Genomic DNA, 25,654 nt, shown 5'->3' with positions numbered 1-25,654 from the left:
TGGGTATATCCCCAGTAATGGGATGGCTGGGTCATATGGTATTTCTAGTTCTAGATCCTTGAGGAATCGCCACAGTGTTTTCCACAATGGTTGAACTAGTTTACAGTCCCACCAACAGTGTAAAAGTGTTCCTATTTCTCCACATCCTCTCCAGCATCTGTTGTTTCCTGACTTTTTAATGATTGCCATTCTAACTGGTGTGAGATGGTATCTCATTGTGGTTTTGATTTGCATTTCTCTGATGGCGAGTGATGATGAGCATTTCATGAATAATATCTCTTTCACAGTTTTGTTATGAGGAGTAAATGCAATAAAGAACCTAAGGGCCGACAACATGTATAAACCATTGTCATTTCATCATTGGCAATAGGTTAAATATGGAAATACGCCTAAATTAAAACTGTAAACTGTACACTATGCTGATATCATACTCTGGGTTCAACTATTCCCAATTAATTGTTGTGTTATCTCTATAAAGTCAAAGTATTCCTCTAGGTGTTTTCACATACTCTAGGACTAGGTGAAGGATTTCTTTCCCCCAGTCACTATTCTTATTTTCAGAGTAAGGAGCCAGCAACAGAGCAGCTCTTGAGGTCTGATCAAAAGGTTTCTCTGCCCATTTTCATGTGTTACAAATGCAATAGAAAAGTTTCAAGGACTACTTACTTCCCCCACCCCTGCATACTGCTCATGGAGGTGTGGGATGATTATTAGGTGCTTGGGTGGCCTTGTCCTATGACAGGACAATATGTAAATGTTAATACAGTTTAGTTTCCCAGAATATGTGCCATAGTTTTTCTTAAAATTCTGCTCAATAGGTGGTTTGTTAATTACCTTAATTGACAATTTTTAAATTCAGTTCCTACCTCATGGCAGGAATGTTCTTATAAGTGGTAAACAAAAGGATACAGCCCTTCTAATCATGCTAACAGTAAGTAGGGGGAAGGATGGGCACACAGAAGCAATCAGAAAGTTGGGAGGGTGGGAGGCAAATGCCAGGAGAACACAGAGCATACAGAGGGCATGAAGCTGAACCTCTTTTTTTTTTTTTTTTTTTTTTGAGATAGAGTCTCACTCTGTTGCCCAGGCTGGAGTGCAGTGGCGCAATGTCAGCTCACTGCAACCTCCGCCTGCCAGGTTCAAGCAATTCTCCTGCCTCAGCCTTCTGAGTAGCTGGGATTACAGGCACACACCAACATGTCTGGCTAATTTTTGTATTTTTAGTAGAGATGGAGTTTCACCATGTTGGTCAGGCTGGTGAAGCTGAGCCTCTTAACCCAGACTCCATGGCAAGGGAAGGGAAGCCTCACAGTGTCAAGGGCATCTATGCTATTCTGAAGGATTCTAGGCATTAGCTGAACAAGAGCAAAGAGGATAACAGGGATGAAAAGGTAGAAACTCCAGGCAGAGGGATAATATGGGGGAAAAATGCAGGCATAATGGTGGAGTGTCCTTATGTTTTAGGAAACATAAATACTAATTGAAACCAAATCTAGTGAATTTATTTGTGCATGTCCTTCATTTTTTCATAAATCAAATTTTTCTTAATGTGTATTTGTGTAATAATTCAGGCCAGGATTCAACATGGTCAGATGGATCACATTTGTGGTTATGAGCTAGTGGAATTTTGCTTATTGTTTAGATAAGGGTTAGTGGGAGACTCTAAAAAATAATTTTTAAAAATATAATTATGTTACAAGTTTAGAAATGTTTAGAGAAATTTGAAGATGTTTCCCACTGGTGTGATTCTACCAAAAATTTAAAGAGAATAGAAGAGATTATAATATATTTACCTTAAATTCTGATTTTTGAAAGTTAAGGCAATATGAACTTGGCTTGTGGAAAATATATATATTTCTGAAAAAAAAGACATTTTTAACATGTTATTGTCATTATAGGTTAATACTACATGTTAAGTTTAAAGATTAATACTACATGTTAAGTTTCTTATAATCAAATAATTATAGGAAGAAAATTAAAAAATAACAACAGTATTGGGTCAGTTGCCCTAAAGGGACAAGAATTATTCCAGTGAATAAAATTTCTTCACTTTAATTAAGAAACAAGCCTTTGAGGAGAAGTGGAAACTGGCCTAAAATTGGTTTGGCTATTAATGTGTTATATGGATAATCAATATACTTATTTTCCCTTTTATAACGTTTATTTGATATTGTACCAACACTAGGCTGTTATTGGCTTATTTTGAATGATGCTAAGAATTAAGAGGTTGTATAACCACTATATTAAATATGCAACAATAAATCCTAATGTGACTTTGTATGCTAATGCAGCTCAGGGTGTAACCACTACGACATAGTCAGATTGATCCCATTGGGATACTTACTGAAAACAAACACAGAAATCTTCAAAATCTAACCATATTTCTTTAGAAACACCATTATTTGTCATTGGAAGTTCTTCCTGGGATTTTTCCTGTGTTTCTGTGGTTTGGCTGACTATATCTCTTTCCAAGTTTAATCCATCACTCTGATGGGCATCACTCAATCCAAAGTCGGTTTGTTCCTCTGTGCCTAGAAGACACACATGTCAAAAATACCTTATATTGTTAAATAACAAGTTATTGAGATACGTAAAATGATAAAGGGAAAGTTAAATATCAAAGTCTATTTTTGGGAAAATATTTACTGAGATAATCCAGGCTTCATACATTTATGGAGGTCCACACAGAGACACATTTCATACACATAGGAGAATTTAATAATAATTTCTATGCATATTAGAGTGTTCAGAAATTTCAAAATTACTTTGATAAATTTGTTCATAGATTCTTTAGAGATTGTGAAGTTACAACAGAAATTAGCTAGATTCTTTACTTAAAATCTGCTATTGATGGACATATTCTTATAGGAAGGGATGGCTTAGACAACAGAAAGGGAAATAAAAACTTGAAAGATCTAGTGCAACAAATGTGTTTCAGTAAGACATCTAATTACTCCCCACAGTCAGCGGTTCTAGAGCCTTATTTTATATTTACCAAGTAATGTGGCATACCATTTTTTTTTTCTTTCTTTCTTTCTTTTTTTTTTTTTTTTGTTGAGACGGAGTCTTGCTCTATCGCCAGGTTGGAGTGTAGTGGCACAATCATCTCAGCTCACTGCAACCTCTGACTCCCTGGTTCAAGCGATTTTCCTGCCTCAGCCTCCTGAGTAGCTGGGACTACAGGCACACACCACCATGCCCAACTAATTTTTCTATTTTTAGTAGAGACAGGGTTTCACCATTTTGGCCAGGATGGTCTCCATCTGCCTCTTGATCTGCCCGACTCAGCCTCCCCAAGTGCTGAGATTACAGGCGTTAGCCACCATGCCTGGCCGACAGCATTCCTGTAGACTTCTGGATCCAAAATTATGTAAATAATTTTGAATTCAAGTCTTTTATTTAGAAACTAAGGAATTTGCAATGGTTTCAGTGTTTTGATCACAGGGTGCAGCATTAAAACAGATGAACTTTATTCATGGGTCTTTAATCAGATCCTCTTTTATTTTTATTTTTAGCTTCAATTTAACAATTGAAATTATCTCTTTTTTTTAAAGCCCAGAGCAGACTAGGCTCAGCAAATCAAAGGAGACACTGAAGAAAGGCTGCTGAGAGCCAAAAGCGAAGCTGTCAAGAAGCAGAGATGCCCCTCTGTATCTTGATGTACATTGAAAAAAGTCACAGGAAAATTACTAATTTACCTTTTCCAAGTATAACTTGTGAAGCAGCATTTCCCTATGAATTAAAAGAAACATATTTTGAAACCATTTTGAATTCAACAAAACATTACAGCTATCCAAAGCACCAAAGTTACTAAAAGAGCTAATATCGTTTCTTAAACCTTGAAGAAATAGGTTTTTGTGAAAATTTGCTAAAACTTACCAACAAAAAATTTGTTTTTAACTTTAAGTGTCAAAGGACATGAATTGAATTAAATAATTGACTGGGTATTTAAGCCTGTCACATTAAGACACAGAATATGTTAATTTATTAAATGACTGAATCCTGTAACAAGAGTTAAATTAAAACAGTAATATCCCTAAGTAGACATATTACTTGGCACAAGGTACCAGCCATTAATATAGAGAAATTAGTAAGATTATGACTGGCAAGTAATGTACAGAACCTAAAAAGGCTGATTTCAATTATAAAAATGGCTCCTGAAAGTTTTAACAAGGAATTTAAATTGAATTCATGTGTATATAAATTTTGTTTTAATTATTTAATATCAACTAATTGTGTCTGGAACACAATTAAAAATAAATGTAAAAAGTAAAATGGCAAAAACTCATACAGGCTAATTACAAGTAATGTCAACAATTTTTTTTGATTATGTAAAGTGGATGGAAGAGATAGCAAAGTAGTGACAGGTAAATACTAAGTGCAAAGCAAAGCCTCTCCATGCCTTAGGACCTCAGAAGCAATGAGTAGATTAGCAGGTACCTCAGCAGGAAGGAATGAGATACGGGCTGAAAACATGGACATGGGTTGAATGTCTATACAAGGAACTCCACTTCTTCTCCCTAATCTTTCTGGTTCAGCATCCAATCTTCTGCCTAAACAGCACACTTGAAATTGCTTCAAGTGGAGAAATTAAATGAGAAATCTCTTAATCTGAATTCACAGATACTCTGGAAGTAGAAGAGTCTACTGTACAGAGGAATTAAGTGAAAGTTCACAAGCTAAGTGCTGAGACTCTCAGCTTCCCTGTGCTTGGCCTTCATGGATGGACAAGTATATACCATTCCCTGTGATCAACCTTAGAGGACCATTAACTGGAGAAACTCACCAGAGTTAGGGAAAAGAGCTCAAGCTGCAAGATGCACTTTAGCAGCCAGCCCTACCTCCATATAAAACTCACTCATCCTCAATTATCTTAAGTTAGAGCCAACAGTTGATAACTCTGGCCATGCCATTGAGCTGCTTCTAATCAGCAACTATTTGGTGCCTTAAATTTCTTAAATATATATGTACAACAAAGTATTGGCAAACAATTGAGGAGAGATTCTTATATGAAAGAAAGACGCTAACAATTGTGGGTGGCAAGATTCATAGAAAACAGAAACAATATTATGTGGAGCAATTTTTAAAAGATTAGTAATAGTAGAAAAATAAGAGGATATTCATCTATCAAATAAGGAACTTCTACCAAAAATAAAAAATGAGAGAGCTCTTAGAAACTAAAAATAGAATAAGTGGAATAAACAATACAAGCTTTAGGCACTGAAGCTGATACAAACTACGAAACTCGTAGAAGAAAACATAGAAGGAAGCTTCATGACACTGGATTTGGCAATTGTTTCTTACATATGACTCCAAAAGCACAGGCAACACAAATAAAAAATAGGTAAGTTGAAATAAAATAAAAAAAGAAAACTTCTGTACACTGAAGGACACAATCAACAGAGTCAGACTGCAACCTACAAATTGGGAGACAATATTTGCAAATTATATATCTGATAAGATGAAAATATAAGAATATACATAGAATTTCTAAAAAGAACAAAAACAACAAAATAACCCAAACAATGCAATTAAAAAATGGGCAAAGAATTTGAATAGACCCTTCTAAGAAGATATACAAATGGCCAAGAGCACATGAAAAGATTCTCAATATCATGAATCATTAGAGAAATACAAACCAAAATTACAATGAGACACCATTTCATGCCCATTAAGGTGGCTACCATAAACAATTCACACAGAGAATAATAAATGTTGGTAAGGATGTAGAGAAATTTGAGAGGCACTGTTGAGAATGTGACATGGTGTGGTCACTATGGAAAACAGTGTGGTGGTTCCTCAAACGATTACCATATCCAGCAATTCCACTCTTAGATATATTCCCAAAAGCACTGAAAGCAGTCTCAAGGAGATAAGTGTACGCCCAAATTCACAGTAGCATTACTCACGATATCTAAAAGGTTGGTGCAACCCAATATCAATTGAGGAATTACTGGATAAACAGAATATGATATACACATACAATGGAATATCATTTAGTCGTAAACACGGAAGAAATCTTGCCACAAGTACAAACATGGGTGAAGCTTGAGAACATTAACATTATGCCCAGTGAAATAAGTCAATCACAAAAGCAGAAATACTTTATTATTCCACTTATGTGAAGTACCCGGAATAGTCAAAGTTGTAGGAACAGAAAGTGGAATGGTGGTTTTCATGAGCTGTGGGGAGGGGAGAATCATAAGCTTTTAAATGCCGATAGAGTTTTACTTTTGCACAATGAAAAGAATTCTGGAGATCAGTCGTACAACGGTGAAAACGTATTCAATACTACTGAACTGCACACTTAAAGATGGTTAAGATGGCAAATGTTATGTTGTGTGTATTTTACTAAAACTAAACAGTTTTAAAATATTTAAAATAAATAAGGATAAATATATTTAAATAAATGAGAAAAAAATCAAGTACATTAGAGAGTAAATTGGGAGAAAGGTAGTGTAATAGAAGATCCACAAAGCAGAGAAAAATGAGGAGAGAAAATGATCGAGGAAGTGGTATAAAGAAATTCTCCAGAACTGAAGAATTTGACTTCAGGTTGAAAGGTTTCATGGAGTATGCAAAATAATTCCTGTTTAAAAAAACAAAGCCCCGGGGCCAGGCACGGTGGCTCACGCCTCTCAGGACTTTGGGAGGCCGAGGTGGGTGGATCACCTGAGGTCAGGAGTTTAAGACTGGCCTGGCCAACATGGCCAAACCCCATCTCTACTAAAACTACAAAAAAAATTAGCCAGGCGTGGTGGTGGGTGCCTGTAGTCCCAGCTACTTGGGAGGCTGAGACAGGAGAATCACTTGAACCTGGGAGGTGGAAGTTTCAGTGAGCCGAGATCACGCCACTGCACTCCAGCCTGGGTGACAGAGTGAGACTATGTCTCAAACCAAAAAAAAAAACCCATACCAAGGCCAATGAGTGAAATTTCATTATGCCAAGAATGGAAATAAGGTCCTAAAAGAGTCACATATAAAAGATTAAGAATCAGAATATCAGAATGCCTTTTTTTTTATTTTTATTTTTTGACAGGATCTGGCTCTGTTGCCCAAGCTGGAGTTCAGTAGCATGATCTTATTTCCCTCCAGCCTCAAACTCCTGGGCTCAAGCCATCCTGCTGCCTCAGTCTCCCACATAACTGGGACAACAGGCATGCACCACTATGCCTGGCTAATGTTTATGGGTTTTTTGTTGTTGTTATTTGTTTGTTTGTTTTTGTAGAGATGGGGTTTCACCATCTTGCACAGGTTGTCTCAAACTCCTTAGCTAAAGCAAGCCACCTGCCTCAGCTTACCAACATGCTGGGATTACAGGTGTGAGCTACCATGCCTAACCCAGAATGTCATCTTTAAATCAAGAGCAATGCTTAAAATTAGAAGATAAGAGATTAAATAAGACCTTTAAAATTTTGAGGAAATGACTTCTAAATTGGAATTTTATATCCTGCCAAAACATAAATTAGGTGGGAGAATGGAATGTAGGCATCTTCAAGCATGTAAGTTCTCATATATTTTACTTCCTGTACATCTTTTCTGAGGAAGTATTGGAAGATATGCTACACTAAAATTAGGGTTTAAACCATGAAAGAAGAGAGACCAAAAATAGGAAATCCATCAGAGAAGAGAGACAAAGGGAAGTCTAAAGGTACCAGGAGCAAAGTTCTCTCAGTTTGCACTGAAGCAAGACAGCAAAAGAGTGCATGGGTGATGTTTCCAAAAAAAAAAAAAAAAAAAAAAAAAGAACTGGCATTTATAAAATATTTGATGTATTTGACTATGTAGAAAATGATGTATAGAGATATTTTAATTTTTGTAGTGTTTGGAAAGACCTACTAATGCTTCTTTTTTTTTTTTTTTTGAGAGGGAGTCTACCTCTGTCGCCCCAGGCTGGAGTGCAGTGGGGCGATCTCGGCTCACTGCAAGCTCCGCCTCCCGGGTTCACGCCATTCTCCTGCCTCAGCCTCCTAAGTAGCTGGGACTATAGGCGCCCGCCACCGCACCCGGCTAATATTTTGTATTTTTAGTAGAGACGAGGTTTCACCGTGGTCTCGATGTGTTGACCTTGTGATCCACCCTCCTCGGCCTCCCAGAGTGCTGAGATTACAGGCGTGAACCACCATGCCCGGCCTAATACTTCTTATAGTAAAGTGAGCAAAGGAAAAAGTGCAGTAATTTGCTTGTATAAAACCTTGTGTAAGAAATGTTATAGTATTTGCTTCAGCAGTAATAATCCTTACAAAACAAGAATGTTGATTCAACCAAAGTTTATGAAATGACAAAATCTTGAAGACAGGGGAAAGTGTAGATATGGGATAGCAAGTGAGTTTAGGTGTGCTAAATCCTTATCTCCCATGACAGGAAGTCAAGAGATAACCTCTAAATTAACAGATCAAGATATAATAGCATGTAGTCATTCAACAAATATGTCATGGTGTTTGCTATATGCTAGGCATTTTCACAGGTGCTGAGGGAGAAACAAAATATAATAAAATCAATTTCTCTGCCCTCATGAAGCCTACTATTTAGAATTATGGAGATACATACCAGAAGAAATAGTTAAATAAAATAAAAGTGCATGACTCTTGAGAAGAAGACTGAAAAATGAGTAGGTGTAGAGCACACTGGCTATTATTTTATGATGATCTTCTGGATAATCTTTACCTCTTTAAAACTAATGCAATCAATAATTTAAATTTAAAAAAACTTCAAAAAATGTTGACAGATATTCATTCTCCTCAATCACCTATTAGTCTCTACTTTCTAATTAACACTAATAGATTTGTTGATCTGTATGTGATGATGTAACCTCCAGATATCTTATACCATCACATACGCTATCACATTCAACAAATAAAAGCCAAACCAATTAAAGAGGAGTTTTTCAAAGTTTCATTATGAATTGGAACATCAGTTTATGGATACCTTTCATCTCCAATAATCTATTATTATAACTTAGAATTATATTTACAAGCATTATCATATTGTAATGGCTTGAAATTTCATAATAAAGTTTAGAAGTTGCATAAGAATTCCTCTAAAAACAATTAATTGTGTATCCATATGGGAAAAAATAAAATTGGATTCATCATTTTATATCATACACAAAAATCAGTTCCAAATTAATTGGATTTTATAAAAGTAAAACTATAACATTGTACAAGATGATTAGAAAAATAGCTTTATGACCTAAGAATAGGGAAAATTTCTTAAATAAGATCTAGAAATCTCAATCATATATAATCATAATATGATTATATATATGCAATATGATTATATATGATTGAGATTTCTAGATCTGGTTTAAGGAACCAGATTTGTACATAATATATAAATAAATTCAACCACATTAAAAATACAAATAATTTGTTTATACAAAGACACAATATTCAGGAGCTCTTAGCAGTCATAGGGCAGAACAGGACTTTCCTGTATTTGCCTCCTGCAAAAACATCAATTTAAACAATAATCCACATAAGAAAATATCTTCATAAGAGCTAAAGAAACTTGGTGAAAGGTTATAGCAACTGAATGTGGCACAGAAATAAGACACATTGAAGAGGGTAGGAAGGACAGTATTGCATCACACACATCACTCCCAGTCCCAGGCAAAGGAGATATCCTCTATTTGGGAGAAGAAAAAAAAGAAGTAAAGACTGGAGTTTGCCTTGGACCTAAACACAGGCTGGACCAGTAAAGCAGTAAAGTAGATCCCTACCAGGCCTAGGGTCCAGGCCACCCAGTAGACTCTGGTGGCTGGCTGGACCCCATAAACTGAGGCCCCAGGCCCACCCTTGCAGAATCTGGTACTCTAGGTCTATGCAGCATAAGTCTAGCCTCTGTAGACCCAGATTTCAGGCTGGTTTCCAGGGACACACATTCTAGGCCCAATCTTGTAGACCCAAGTGCCAGGGTTGCCCACCTGCTGATCTAGGCATTAGACCAGACCGCTCAAGGAATACAGTAACAAACCTGCCTGTGGGCAACCTGTCAGAAATCTCTAGATGATCTGACTGGTGAAGGGCTTTCAAAGACAAAGTCAGTCTGCAAAAATTAGAATAATTTACTACTCTTTTAAATTTACAGACACCAACACATGGTTACAAGCATCAAGAACAATAATGGAAACATGACCCCACCAAAAGAACAAAATAAAGCACCAAAGCCAGCTCTAATGAAATAGAGAGTTATAATCTGCCTGACAAAAATGTGAAATGATTGTTTTAAGGAAACTCAGTGAACTTAAAAAAATACCAAAACACAATTAAGTGATATCTGGAAAACAATGAACAACTAAGACAAGAAACTTAACAAAGAGGTTGGAATTATTTTAATAAATTAAACAAATTCTAGAGGTGAAAATTATAATGAATGAAATGAAACAAAAAATGAAAGAGAAGGTCAACAGCGGAATCAATCAAGCAGATAAGCAAAAGAAAGAAACTGTGAAACTGAAGACAGGCTATTGGAAAATATGTACTCAAATGAGGAAAAAAGAAAAGGAATGAAAAAGGACTACACGGTTTATGGGGCAGTATCAAAAGAGCAAATATTTGAGTTCAAAAAAGAGAAGACAGAGACAAAGGAGTAGAAACTTACTTAAAGAAATAATAGCAGAAAACCTCTCAAATCTGGGGAAAGTTATATATATCCAGGTAGAGGAAGGTAGAAGGTCTTCAAAATCAGATTTAATCCAAATAAGACTATACACCAAGACATACTATAATCAAACTGTCAGAAATCAAAGACAAAGAGAGGATTCTGAAAGTAGCAAGAGAAATGAAGCAAATAAGGAGTTCTAATTTATCAGCAAATTTCTTAGTAGAAACCTCACAGGCTTGGAGAGAATGGGACAATATATTCAAGGTACTGAAGAAAAATAATACTAAGCAAGAATACTATACTTTAAAAATATGTCCTTCAAAACTGAAGTGGAGATAAAAACTTTCCCAAACAAACAAAAGCTGAGGATATTCATCACCACCAGACCTGTTTTACGAGAAATACTAAAGGGAATTCTTCAAGTTGAAAGAAAAGAATGGTAATCAGTAACATTAAAAAAATGAAAGTATAAAACTCACTGGTAAAAGTAAGTACATAGTCAAATTCAGAATACTTTAATACTGTAATGGTGATGTTTAAATCACTTACATCTTTAGTATGAATGTTAAAAGAAAAATTATATTTTAAATAATAATAACTGCAATAATTTGTCAAGGGATACACAATATAAAAGATTGTAAATTGTTACATCAAAAATATAAACCATAAGAGAGACAGAATAAAAGTGTAGAGTTTTTGTATGCGATCAAAGTTAAGTTGCTATCAGCTTAGAATATGCTGTTACAACCATAAGATGTTTTATGTAAGCCTCATGGTACTCATAAAGTTACAACCTATAGTAGATACCCAAAATCAAAGCAAACCACTGAAAACATAACCTAACCACAAAGGAAAACAGAAGAGAAGGAACAAAGGATCTACAAAACAACCAGAAAAAAAAAAAATGAAATAACAGTAGTAAGTGCTTACCTACCAATAATCACCTTGAATGTAAATGGATTAAATTCTCCAATCAAAAGGAATAGAGTGGCAGAATGTATTTAAAACACAGACTCAACTATCTACTGCCTACAGGAGACTTACTTCACCTTTAAAGACACATATAGACTGAAAATAAAAAGATGGGAAAGGATATTCCATGCAAATGTAAGGCAAAAGAGAGCAGGAATAGCGATATTTAGATCAGATAAAATAGACAGTAAGCCAAAAACGGTAAAGAAGAGACAAAGAAGGTTATTTCATAATGATAAATGTGTCCATTGCTTAACAGGATTCAATAATTATAAATATTTATGCATCCAACATTAGAGCACCTAAATATATAAAGCAATATTAATAGATCCAAAGGGAGAGAGAGGCTGCAATACAATAATAGTTGGAGTCTTCAATACTCCTCTTTCAGCAAAGGATAACTCATCCAGACAAAAAATCAAAAAGAAAACATCAGACTTAAACTACACTTTAGATCAAACGGACCTAATGGATATATACAGAACATTGCATCTAGCAGCAGTGGAATACACATTCTTCTCAAGCTCACAAGGAACATTCTCCAGGATACTCATATGTTAGGCCACAAAACAAGTCTTAACAAATTAAAGAAGATTGAAATAATATAGCTACCTTTTATAACCACAATGGAATGAGTCTAAAAATCAATAACAGGAGGCATTTCAGAAAATTCACAAATACATGGAAACTAAACAATGTACTTCTGAACAAGATATTAAGAGGGAAATTTTTAGAATGTCTTGAGACAAATGAAAATTGACACAGTAATATATGAAAATTTATAGGATGCAGCAAATGAAACTCTAAGAGGGAAATTTAAAGAAGAATTTCAAATTTAAAACCTAAGGCTACACCTCAGGGAACTAGAAGAAAAGAAAGCAAACTAAACCTAAACCTAAAATTAGTAGAAGAAAGGAAATAATAAAGCTCAGAACAGAAATAAACAAGAAAAAAGAAAACTGAGCTGATTTTTGAAAAGATAAACGAAACTGACAAACCTTTTGCTAGACTAATTAAGAAAAAGGAGAGAAGACTCAAACAAAATCAGAAATAAAAAAGGAAGTATTACAAATGATACTGCAAAAATACAAACAATCCTAAGAATCTATTATGTATAATTATATGACAACCAATTGGATAACCTAGAAGAAACAAATTTCTAGACATGTACAACTTACCAAGACTGAATCATAAAAATATAAAATCTGAACAGAACAATATGAGCAAGGGGATTACATTAGTAATAAAAACTGTGGCTCACGTCTGTAATCCCAGCACTTTGGGAGGCTGAGGCAGGTAGATGACAAGGTCAATAGATCGAAACCATCCTGGCCAACATGGTGAAATCCCATCTCTACTAAAAATACAAAAAGTTAGCTGGGTGTGGTGGCATGCACCTGTAGCCCCAACTACTTGGGAGGCTGAGGCAGGAGAATCACTTGAACTCAGGAGGCAGAGGTTGCAGTGACCCCAGATTGCACCACTGCACTACAGCCTGGCAACAGAGCGAGACTCCATCTCAAACAAACAAACAAGCAAACAAACAAAACAAAAAACTGAACCCATGTTGGCCGGGTGCAATGCTTATGCCTGTAATTCCAGAACTTTGGGAGGCCAAGCCAGGAGGATTGAAGCGAAGAGTTTGAGACTAGCCTAGGCAACATAGGAAGACCCTATTTGTAATTTTTTTAAAAAGTGTGGTGGTGCATGCCTGTAGTAACAGCTACTTGGGAGGGTAAGGCAGGAAGATTGCTTGAGCCCAGGAGTTCAAGGCTGCAGTAAGTTATGATCATGCCACTGCACTCCAGCCTTGGCAACAGGGAAAGACCCTATATCTTAAAATAAAAAGTCTCTTATAAAAGAAAAGTCCAGGACCTTATGGCTTCACTGCTGAATTCTTCCAAATATTTAAACAAGAATTGCTACCATCCTTCTAAAACTCTTCCAAAAAATCTGACAAAGAGGGAATACTTTCAAACTAATTATACAGGACAAGCATTATCTTGATACCAAAGCCAGACAAGGACATTATAAGAAAATAAACCTTAGGTCAATATCCCTGATGAACATACATGCAAAAATCTTTAATAAAATACTAGTAAACATAATTCAACAGCACATTACAAAGATCATTTACCATGATTAAGTGGGATTTTCCCCAGAGATGCAAGGATGGTTTGACATATGCAAATCTACAAATATGATATACCACATTAAAAGAATAAAAGACAAGAACCATGCAATCATGTGAATAGATGTAATAACAGCATTTAACAAAATTCAACATCCTTTTATGATAAAAAAAAAACTCTCAACTGACAACTAATATAAAGAATGTACTTAAACACAGTAAAGGCCATATATGACAAACTCATAGCTAACATACTCAACAGTGAAAAGTTGAAAGCTTTACTTCCAAGATCAAGAGTAAGACAAGGAAAATAACCACTTCTATTCAACATGTCACCTAAAGTCCTAACTAGAGCAATTAGGCAAAATAAAGAAAAGGCACTCAAACTGTAAAGAAAGAAGCTGAAATTTTCCTCTTTGCAGATAATACAATCTTATATATAGAACCCCTTAAAACCCCATTAAAAATCCTGTTAGATCCATGGCGAAACCCCGTCTCTACTAAAAACACAAAAAATTAGCCAGGCACTGTGGCAAGCACCTGTAGTCCCAGCTACTCAGGAGGCTGAGGCAGGAGAATGGCATGAACCCGGAAGGTGGAGCTTGCAGTGAGCTGAGATTGCGCCACTGCACTCCAGCCTGGGTGACAGAGCGAGACTCCGTCTCAAAAAAAAAAAAAAAAAAGAAAAAAAATCCTGTTAGATCTAATATATAAACTCAATAAAGTTGCAGGATACAAAATCAACATACAAAAAACAAAAATAGAAATCAGTAAAATAATTCCATTTACAATAGCTGCCAAAACATATTTAGGAATAAATTGAACTAAGGAGGTGAAAACCTATATTCTGAATACTATAAAATAAAATATTGATGAAATAAAATAAGACTTAAGTAAATGGAAAGATGTCCCATGTTCATGAATTGGAAGAATTCATATTGTTAAAATGGCTGCACTAGCCAAAGCAATGTACAGATTCAATATAATCTATCAACATTCTCATGAGATTTTTCACCGATATATTAAAACATCCTAAAATCCATGTGAAACCACAAAAATAGCCAAAGCAAAAGAACAAAGTGGGAGACACTGCACTAGCTGACTTCAAAATAAATAGACCAGTGGAACAGAGTAGAGAGTCAAAAATAAATTCAAGCTATTATGGTCAAAAAAGATTGACAAGAACACACAATGGAAGAAAGGAGAGTCTCTTCAGTAAATGATGTTAGGATATCCATTTACAAAAGAGGAAAGTCACCTCATACCATATACAAAAATAAACTCAAAATGGATTAAGAACTTAATTGTAAGACCTGAATGTATGCTGAATGCATGAAACTACTAGAAGAAAACACAAGGCATAAGCTCCAAGATCTTGGCCTGGGCAACAAGTTTTAGTCCCTAAAGCACAGGCAACAATCGCAAACAGACAAAAGGAATTATATCAAACTAAAATGTTTCTTTTTGCATAGCAAAGGAAACAATTATAAGGAGACAATCTATAGAATGGGAGAAAATATTTGTAAATCATACATCTGATAAGAGGTTAATATTCAAAACACATAAGGAACTCAAACAACTCATCAACAAGGAAACAACCCAACTGAAAAATAAGCAAAGAATCTGAATAGGCATTTCTCAGGAGAAGACATATAAATGGCCAACATACATGTTTTAAAAAAATGCTCAACATAACTAATCATTGAGGAACATAAATTAAGACCACAATAAGCTATCACTTCACACCTGTTAAAATGGCTGTTATCAAGAAGACAAAAGGTAAGTGTTAGCAAGAATGTGGAAATAAGGGAAACCTTGTATATTGCTGGTGAGAAGGTAGAATGGTGTAGTCACTGTATAAAACAGTATGGAGGTTGAAAAAAAAAACCTAAAATAGGGCAATCATATGATCCAGCAATCCCACTTCTGAGTGTGTATCCAAAGGAAATGAAATTAGTGTGTCAAAAAGCAAAGAGATACCTGCCTTCCCATCTTCATTATAGCGTTATTCACAAAGCCAAAATATGAAATCAAACAAATTGTCCATCCACGGATGAATGAATAAGGAAAATATGGTATATATAAAAAATAGAATGCTATTCAGCCTTTAAAAAGAAACTTTATCATTTGCAATAACTAGGATAAACCTGGAGGACGTTATGTGAAGTTAAATAAGCCAGACACAGAAAAATAGATACCACATAATCTCACTTACATGTGGAATCTAACACAGCTGAACTCAAAGAAGTGGAGAGTAGAATGGTAGTTACCAGGGGCTGGGTGTGGGTGATTGGGAAAATGCTGGTCAAAGGATACAAAGTTTCAGTTAGTAGAGATAAATTCAAGAGATCCAGTTTACAACATGGGGCCTATGGTTAATGTATTCTTGAAAATTGCTAAGACAGAAGATTTTAGTGTTCTCACAACAAAAAATGAGAGGAACGTGAAGTAATACATATATTAATCAGCTCAATTTAGTTATTCAGCTATATATATATTTCAAAACATGTTTTACACTATAAATATATAAAATTTTTTATCAATTAAAAATAAATTTTAAAAAGACATAAATAAGATTGAAAAGATAAACTTAGAACATACGAAATACATAGCTAATAAAGAATAAGTCTCCGTATTTCACAAAGAATATCTATGAATTGGTTAAACAGGAATACAACCCAAACGGAAATTAAGCAAAAGATATAAGCAGGCATTGCACAGTAGCACAAACAGAAATAGCAGTAAATGTATACAAAGATGTTCAGTCACAATAACAATCAATTCAATGGAAAAGCAAAATGAACTACTATTTCTTACCAATCTGATTGGCAAAATTTTTATAAAACTTCTACACACTCCATGTGGCTATAAGGAAACATTCGTACAACCTGGGTGTAATCTTATCATGTATATTTAGCAATAATTATTTTAAAATTCTAATAGAATTTTATTTGTTGACCAAACAATCCCACTACATGTACAAATTCATTCATAGCAGTATTATTTACAATAGCAAAAGAGTAAAATCAACCCAAGATTCCATCTATACAAATTGATAGAAATAAACTATGGTTAATTTACATAATAAAAAATTATGAAGCTTTCAGAATGAAGATACTCTTTAGGTATAGACTGAAATATCTCCAGCATATATTAAGTATTGTTTTAAGATTATTGAATTTTGAGTGGAAAAAAAAAAGGAATTTGTGAAATACTGTGTGTATGTTTCTTTGCATTTACATTAAAAAATCCTCGGCCGGGCACGGAGGCGCACGCCTGTAATTCCAGCACTTTGGGAAGCTGAGGCGGGCAGATCACGAGGTCAGGAGATCGAGACCATCCTGGCTAACACGGTGAAACTCCGTCTCTACTAAAAATACAAAAAATTAGCCGGGCGTGCTGGCGGTGCCTGTAGTCCCAGCTACTCCGGAGGCTGAGGCAGGAGAATGAATGGCGTGAACCCGGGGGGCGGAGCTTGCAGTGAGCCGAGATTGCACCATTGACTCCAGCCCAGGCGACAGAGTGAAACTCCGTCTCAAAAAAAAAAAAAAAAAAAAAAAAAAAAATCCTGAAAGTTTCCTATGGAGGGCAGAATGGTGAAAATGGGATGGAGAGGTACATAAATGGAAGCAAGATTTCTTTACATTTGTTTTGCATTGGAAAGCTAAACATCCTGCTGCTCAAGGTCATTGCCAAGGTCTGATTTTTCAAATTCGAAAAATTGCAACCTCAGGCATATATGGGTTAATATGTCAATAAATTATGCATTTCTAATAAAAAACAAAATACCATTTTATAGCCACCACTTTAGCAAATATCATACATTACCAAATGCTGTCATAAAGAAAACTCTTGGTACTGACAGGCGTGGGTATTACTACACCCATTCGGAAAAAGGTTTGGCATTTTATTGTAGGGTCAAGCAGATGAATGAATGTCCTATTAACTAGACTGCTAGATTCATATCCTAGAACAGGGTTTCCTAATCTGATCTCCAATGAAGCTCATAGTTAAATTTCATGAATCCATTAATGTGGATGGTTAGAAAGACATTACATGTTTGACTGACATTCAGCATTTGTTTTTCAATTATCAATTTGTCAATACAGGCAAGCAGTCACAATGTTGAGAGCAATAACTGTGACCCTATCCACAAAATGTCACAATATTTTACATTATATTATAGTTGTTGCAAATATCTTACAAGAATATGTAAGCTGATTAGCACTTTGAAATTACAGCAGGTTTTAGACCTACTGCTGTATTTCATGTGGTCATATCTCCTCGTCTCCGGATACTCCTGTGACCTATATAGATAGGCAATTAGAGCAACTATGCTTAGTAGTCATTCAACCACCAAATAGTGAAGTTGTATGTTCTCTCAGTGTTAATTATGTTCCTTATCAACAATTCTCGGTTAATTAACATGGAGAAAAGATGAGTTGTTTTCAATGTGCTAGAGTTTTAAAAAAATTGTTAAGGGGAGTCATCGCACATAAAGGGTTATGAACCCTGAAACTGAAGACACTCTTGTACCTGTTTCTAGAGGACATATCAAGGGACATTTGAGAAAAATCATGATACTATTGCTTACAATAGTAAGAAACAAGAAGCAACTAATATAGCCACTAACACTGTGATAGATTAAAAACCATCTGTAGCATAATTTTATACAATAAATGCCATTGGTTAGTGAAATGAACCAGACATAAAACAAAAGGGAGGAATCTCACAAACAAGATGTTAAGTTATAATTGGCAAAATGAGAAAAGTATGAAGTTGTTTATTAGCAAAATCTGAGTGGCAGACAGAAAATACAACCAAGAAGAAACACACAGGGACTTCTATAGCAGATGATTATTCCATTTTCTAACCTAGGTGATGGATACATAAGATATTTATTTTAACACTATTCTTTATACTGTTCAGATCCATATTATACATTATTTTGTATGTATACTATGTTTTCACAATATAAGGAAAAAGTCTTGTATCATTAAGAGTTGGGCCAATAGTAAGAGTAACATAGTTACCTGAGATGTAGCTTTTGCTATTTGACTCAAGTCCGTCTGGCTATGCATTGCAGTTTCATCAGTTTCACTGACAGAAGGTAAATCAGATCCTGGAGGTATTCCTTTCTTAATTAAGGAGCGCACATAATGCCTAAGAGAAAAACAAACCCCAAACTTCTATTGTTTTGATCTTCTGCTTATAGTTATTAATAAACAACTGCATTTTTGTCAACAATAGAAAGTTCTGATTGTGTTCTATTTGTCATTCTCATTCTTTTACTACCAGTAATGTTTTTTACCTCATGTTAAAACATTGAATATCTTTCTATGCTACTAAAAATATTGTATATTAGTCAACAAATTGACGTAAAAATTCTAGAACATTATTTGTTTTAAAGCTTTGGTGGTCAACTTTGGGTTTTGATGATCGAAACAGAAATTTGATATGTGGAATTGATTTAATTAAGTATCAGAGTGATGTATCAGTGAAACAGAATTAAGGGTCAGAAATTTAATTATGAGTCTTGAGCACTTAAGTTTATCACTGTGACATTCATACCAGCTACCCAAGCATATAGTCTTTCCTTTCAAGTAATTGCTGGTATGACTCCAAATTGCCATTGCTATTGCTAGAATTTTATAGGTACGTAAAGACATTTTTGTAGTATATGCATTTTTTAAGTAAGTGTGTTTCAAAGATAAAATTAAATTCCATGTATATAGACTTCATCAACTTGGATATTTTTTCCAGTTAGTGTTCTGTAAAAATTCACTTGTAACTAAACTTCTCTGATTTACACAAAACTGCCACTAGAGGGTAGCACAAACTTGGTTGTGAGTCTCCAATTCTACCAGACATGGCCAGGAGCCAAGAATGGGTAAGTCCCGGAGTGTTGCTACAAAGACAATGTTCCTAAGATAGAAAGCTGTGACAGCAGTCACCTTCAAAGGCTCATTAAAACACAGGCTTGCTCTTATGTTGACCTGCGACAGCAAAGCAGGACAAGGGGCATGTCTGCCACGCAGGATGAAATGTCATTCACATATCTCTGATTTGGCTCTGTCAGAAATGAATATGTAAATGAATTAATAACAGATTCAAGCAGTGAACAGATTAGTAGAATCCAATCAGGTGATGAAGCCACCTGTATCTGGGTATTAGAATTTCACGGACTTCAATCAAGTAATACAGCTGAAAGAAGACAAAAGGAAAACGTAAGTCACTCAGGGAATTTAGGTTATGAAACTAGCCCATTTGGGGTCCCTATTGGTGTAGAGATTCTAAAAGGCTGGCTATGACTATTTAAATTGTAAGAAAATTTGTCCTTGAGGTCTGCAGTTCTATTTCTTACAACCCACAAAATCTCTGATACGCAAACTCAACTACCTGAAGAGAGAAACAAAAATTATTTTGAATAGCAAAATCATCATCTTAGTGAGTGTGGTGAATTTTAGGTGCCATCTTGACTGGCATGAGGGCTGCCAAGGTGACTAGTAAAACATTATTTCTGGGTGTGTCTGTGAGAGTGCTTCCAGAAATTGGCGTATGAGTCGGTGGACTGAGAGAGGATCCACCCTCAATGTAGATGTGTGCCATCAAATTACCTGGAGGCCTGGGCAGAAGAAAATGGCAGAGGAAAGGTGAATTCACTTTCTCTTCTGGAGCTGGGATGCCCTTCTTCTGCCCTTAGACATCAAAAGCCCAGGGCCTCTGCCCTTTGGACTCTGGGACTTGTGCTGACAACTCCCTGGGTTCTCGTACCTTTGTCTTCAGACTGAGAGTTACACCATAGCTTCCTGGGTTTTGAGGCCTCTAGATTTGGACTGAACCACGCGCTACTGACCTCCCTGGTTCTCCAGCTTGCAGACAACCTATCTTGAGTCTTCTCAGCTTCCATAACCAGTGAGCCAATTCCTCTAATGAACCTCCTGTCATATATTTATATTCATATCTTTATCTATATCTGTGTCGATGTCTATATTCCGCATTCATTCAGTCTCTCTGGAGATCCCTGACTAAAACAGTGGGTAGCTTAAGCATAACATTAATCAGAAATCATGAAGCATTAACATTTTTATGTTAAGTTTAGAAAAATTCTGTGTGTGACTAAATGTTTGTGTTCCTCCAAAATTCAGATGTTGAAACCTAATCCCCAATGTGATGGTATTTGGAGGTGGAGCCTCTTATTAGGTCACGAGGGTACAGCCCTCATGATTGGCATTAGAATCCTTACAAAACAGACCACAGAATAATTTTTTGCCCTTTCCACCCTGTGAGGCTATAGAGGAAAAGGAAGCCATCTATGAAAGTGAGCCCACACCAGACACCAAATCTGCCAGTGCCTTGATCTGGGACTTCCTGTCTTCAGAACTGTGAGAAATAAATTTCTGTTGTTTATAAGCCACCCAGTGTATGGTATTTTTGTTATAGCAGCCAGAACAGACTAAGAAACCATGTGTGAGTTTTTATAATACATGAAAGCATTTAGCATGTTATATAATCTAGAAATTAGGCCTTTAAATGTATAGCTTAATATTTAATTTTAGCTATATGCTTAAGTTAAAAGGTATAGGAAAATTTTGGTTTGTAAACACGAATAGTATGTATAGGAAAAATTAAATTTCTACAAATACGTGATTTTGATTATTTGACTTTGTAATGATTTAAATACTTGCGAAGACTTTTTTGCTTTCATTTTTGGCTTTTAAAATGCTTGAAGAGAAAACAACCTAGTAAAGTTGCAAATGCAATGTAAAATATTTAAATAAATTTAACTAATTTATTTTAAGTGTTTATAGAGATTACTACATTGATTTATTAGAAATTATAACACAAATTTTATGCTGGGCATGGTGGAAAGTGCCTGTAGTCTCAACTATTTGGGAGACTGAGGCAAGAGGCACCACTTGAAATCAGAAATTTGAGACCAGCTGGGTAACAGAGCAAGACCCTATCTCAAAAAACAAAACAAAACAAAAACCCAAAAGTTTGAGAATAAAAGTAGATTTATTAATTTGCAACAATAACAAAATTTTAAAACCAAAGTAGCAGGAAATGTTTTTTTCTGGTTATAAAACTGTGCTGCATGGCTTGACGTTGACAACTGCCAATATTTGTCTAGTAGTGCTGTGTAGTGCTCCCTCCCTACCCACTTTTCAACGTTCACTTGTCGATGCATAGAACTGACAAAGTCTTAAAGGTAAAATATTTGAAGAATATCCCCAGTATTATAAACTTAAATAGAATAAATAAAAGTGTAAATTAACTGCCTGTGATGTAAAGAGTATCTAAAAGTAGTAAAGCACAATGAACATGCTACAGATCTAAATTTTGACTGCTTTTCTCTTATCAGTTTATATTCCTATCACAGACTGTAGTCTATCCAAGAGAAGGCTAAAAACATATTTAATGGCCATTTTATGTGTGACTGATGGTACAGACCATTCAATGATTTTAATACAGTTTTATTGAAGCTTAAAATACATGTTTAAATATTGTTAAACAATGAATATACACTTGCTGAAATATCACAAAGTAAACATCGTCATATCACCATTACTCAGATCAAGCGTTTTTCATATTACTAACAACCCACAAACCCTGCTAGAAGCATGTCCCCATCATGGCCAACTCTCCTCACCACAGACGACCACACTGGTTACTTCCAACTCCATGTATTGCTTTTTAAAATTTTTCTTTTCTTACTGTATATTAATAAGATAACTGAAAACTAACCATGTACTTTGTGTACCAGACTTATTTGGTCTAAATTTTGTGAGTGTATGTGAGATTCATCCATATTGCTTTGTATAGCAGTCTTTATTTCACTTTTATTGCTTTATATTATTGCATTATATTTGTCTTTGGTTTTACTATGATATGTTTAGCTGCAGTTTTCTTTGTATTTATATTACTTAGTCTTTCTAAGACTTCCTGAATCTTGACTTAAACTTTCCCCTTTAGGGATTCTTTTGGCCATTAAGATTTGATGATTTAATTATTTCCAAATCTCTTTATCTTCTACTTCTGAGAACCACTGGCAAGTACACTGGTCATATTCAACGTGTCTCATAGGTCTTAACTGTACTTTTTTCCCCATTTTTTTTTGTCTCCATGCTTTAGTCTAGATATTATCTTCTAATCTATTTTCAATTTTGCTTATTCTCCTTTAGTCTATATCTAATGTGTTCTTAAGCACATCTATTGAGTTCTGGGTCCTAGTTATTATATTCCTTGCTTCTAGAATTTCTATTTTATTTTTTAAATCCCTTTACATACATTCTTTTTTATATTTTTACCACTCTATTAAAGGATAATTGAAGTACAACTAATTGCCCACGTTCAAAGTGTAAATTTGCTAGTCTTTGATATATGTGTATAACCATGTATTAGCCACCTATTGCTGCATTAAAAATTACCACAATTTTAATGGCAACCATCATACCCTGCACTAATATCATCCAATACACCAGTTATTCCTATTTGTAAAGTTCTTCTGATTCAATAAAAACTTCAGATTCAACTTCACAGTCTTTCTTTCTATCCCTATGGTCATGTTCAAATATTAGTGAATTTGGGTTCCTCTTCCTCCTCCTTCCCCCTTTCTCTTCATTGTTCTTCATTGTCTTTGCTGTTGTATTTAGTCTTTTTTTTTTTTTTTTTTTTTGGTCCCTAAGAGTGACACACCTGGTTTTCCACGTTTCTATGACAATCATTTAATCTTGTAATTTAATTAGCTGGTAATAACGGAAAATATTCATCAGTGCTAATGATTAAAGTAGATAAGATGCTTTTTTGTTGTTCTAAAACAGTAGCCAAATCTGTAAAGCCAGACAGATTTTTCCCATCAGCATAATTACTTGAAACAAGAAAAAAAAAAATTAGAGTACTTCTAAATATGAAATACTCCAAACCTCTCTGGCTCTCTTCTGCCTCCAGGCAATATCCCAACTTCTTATCACTGCCTTTCATCTTTCACCAGCTTATACTCTTATATTGTCTACTCCTTTTAGGAACATAATTTGAGCAGCTGTGTCATCTCACCAAAGCAGTAAAACAGACAATGTGAAAGAGAAAAGTGAGGTCATTTTTCAATAGTATCTTTGTTTTACATATAATATTTTCATATCACTTTATTTTTTCAGTCAGAGTTTTCATTGATTAATTAATAAATTTTTCCTCACGAAAACAGTGCCCTTGCTAGTTAATCCTCGTGTCCCCTCAATCCTCTATTTTAATATCCTTGGGATAAGGGGGATCTTTTAATTTATTATTTTTTAAATTTTATGATGCTAAAGAACATTTGAAGTAGGCCTTATTCCAACCAATTCAAAATTTATCTTAAAATAAGTATTTCTGGCTGGGCATGGTGGCTCACGCCTGTAATCCCTGCACTTTGGGAGGCCAAGGCGGGTGGATCACCTGAGGTCAGGAGATAGAGACCAGCCTGGCCAACATGGTGAAATCCCACCTCTACTAAAAGTACAAAAATTAGCCAGGTGTGGTGGCACACACCTGTAATCCCAGCTACTTGGGAGGTTGATGCAGGAGAATCGCTTGAACCCGGTAGGCAGAGGTTGCAGTGAGCCAAGATTGCGCCACTGCACTCTAGCCTGGGCAACAGAGCAGACTCCATCTCGGAAAAAAAAAAAAAAAGTATTTCTTACTATAAAAGGGAACTTAAGAAATATTGCTTTTGTATAATCACTGCAATGACACAAATTTTAGTATATTTGACATCAAAGCATACAATTTTATGTATTAAATAAAACTGATTTAAAAGGTTGAAATGTTTTAACTATCGTATTAGGACAATTACATTCAATTGGTCTTCTTAACAGGGCAAAGAAAATGCCACTTAGTTATGTTGTATTATATAAATGGATGAGCTTTTCATTTTAATCTATGAATATAGATTAAAATAAAAACTAAAAATGATATAATAATACTGTTATAGTAAAATGCTACAGTTATGGTCAGGTCACTTGTTCATTCCTTTTAATATTTAGAAGAAACTTATGCAATGATAAAAATGTTTACTTAGAACATTTGACCACTGAGAACTTAAAATGTGGCTAATGCAACTAAGGAAATTAATTTGTAATTTTACATAATGTTAATTAACTTAAAAAATTTATATAGCCACATGTGCCTAGTGCCTACCATAAAGGAAAGAACATAATTTAAAATACTGAATAACTTAGGTACTTCAAAATATTTTCAATTCAATTAATATTTACTTAATACCTATGATTCCCAAGTTACTACGTTAAATATCCAATTATTACAATGTAGATACAAAGCCCATATGCTAACCCTAATGTCTTTATTATAAGTATATACAAGCCAACGTTAGTTAACTAATTCTAAAAATCTGGTGACGTTACTCATTACACTCAGAAAATTAGAGACAAATTTGGAGACGGGAAGGCTATTGGAAGCAGACAATATTAAGAACTGATAAAGACATCATTAGTTCTATGAAAGAAAAATTAAAACTGCAACTAAGCCAATCACTGAAACAAAGCCCCAGAAAACCCAGTAGTCTCAGGTCATTGAATGTTAGGGTAATTGTTCCTCAAAGTCCTTGAGGTCCCTCTATTAGAAGACAGTATGGTAATAATGCTAAGTATGATTCATCCAGGAAGCAAGGAAGCTCTACTTAAGAAGGAAAGACATTATTTAATATATTAATAATGTGTGTATTACAAGTGGTTAATATAGCCCAAATTTTGACTAAATTAATGATACTGTTGATAATATTGCATTGCATTTCTATTATATTGCAGTATCAGTTAGGACTGTTTGTGTCCAAGTGACAGAAGGCTAATTAATAGTAGTTTTAATAGGAATAGAAATTCCATTGGCTTTTGTAACTGAAATGTCCAGTGGGACTGGAAAACTACTTACACAGTGTTCTTTTACACATCTAGA

General features: G+C 34.9%; 1 protein-coding gene across 4 annotated transcripts in view; it reads right to left on the bottom strand.

The window, feature by feature from the left end:
• Positions 1-25,654, bottom strand: part of LOC105488986 (androglobin) — a 234,652-nt gene that overhangs the window by 101,699 nt on the left and 107,299 nt on the right. For all 4 annotated transcript variants that reach the window (XM_011753533.3, XM_011753534.3, XM_011753535.3 and 1 more), the window contains exons 13-16: positions 18,742-18,871; positions 3,699-3,732; positions 2,345-2,531; positions 1,794-1,857 (exon numbers count right to left, since the gene is read on the bottom strand). In XM_011753533.3, the coding sequence (XP_011751835.2) occupies positions 1,794-1,857; positions 2,345-2,531; positions 3,699-3,732; positions 18,742-18,871 (415 nt within the window). The remainder of the gene's footprint in view (positions 1-1,793; positions 1,858-2,344; positions 2,532-3,698; positions 3,733-18,741; positions 18,872-25,654) is intronic.

This window comes from Macaca nemestrina, chromosome 5, assembly GCF_043159975.1.
Source record: "Macaca nemestrina isolate mMacNem1 chromosome 5, mMacNem.hap1, whole genome shotgun sequence".
NCBI classification, from domain to species: domain Eukaryota; kingdom Metazoa; phylum Chordata; class Mammalia; order Primates; family Cercopithecidae; genus Macaca; species Macaca nemestrina.
This window is presented reverse-complemented; position numbering and strand designations above follow the sequence as displayed.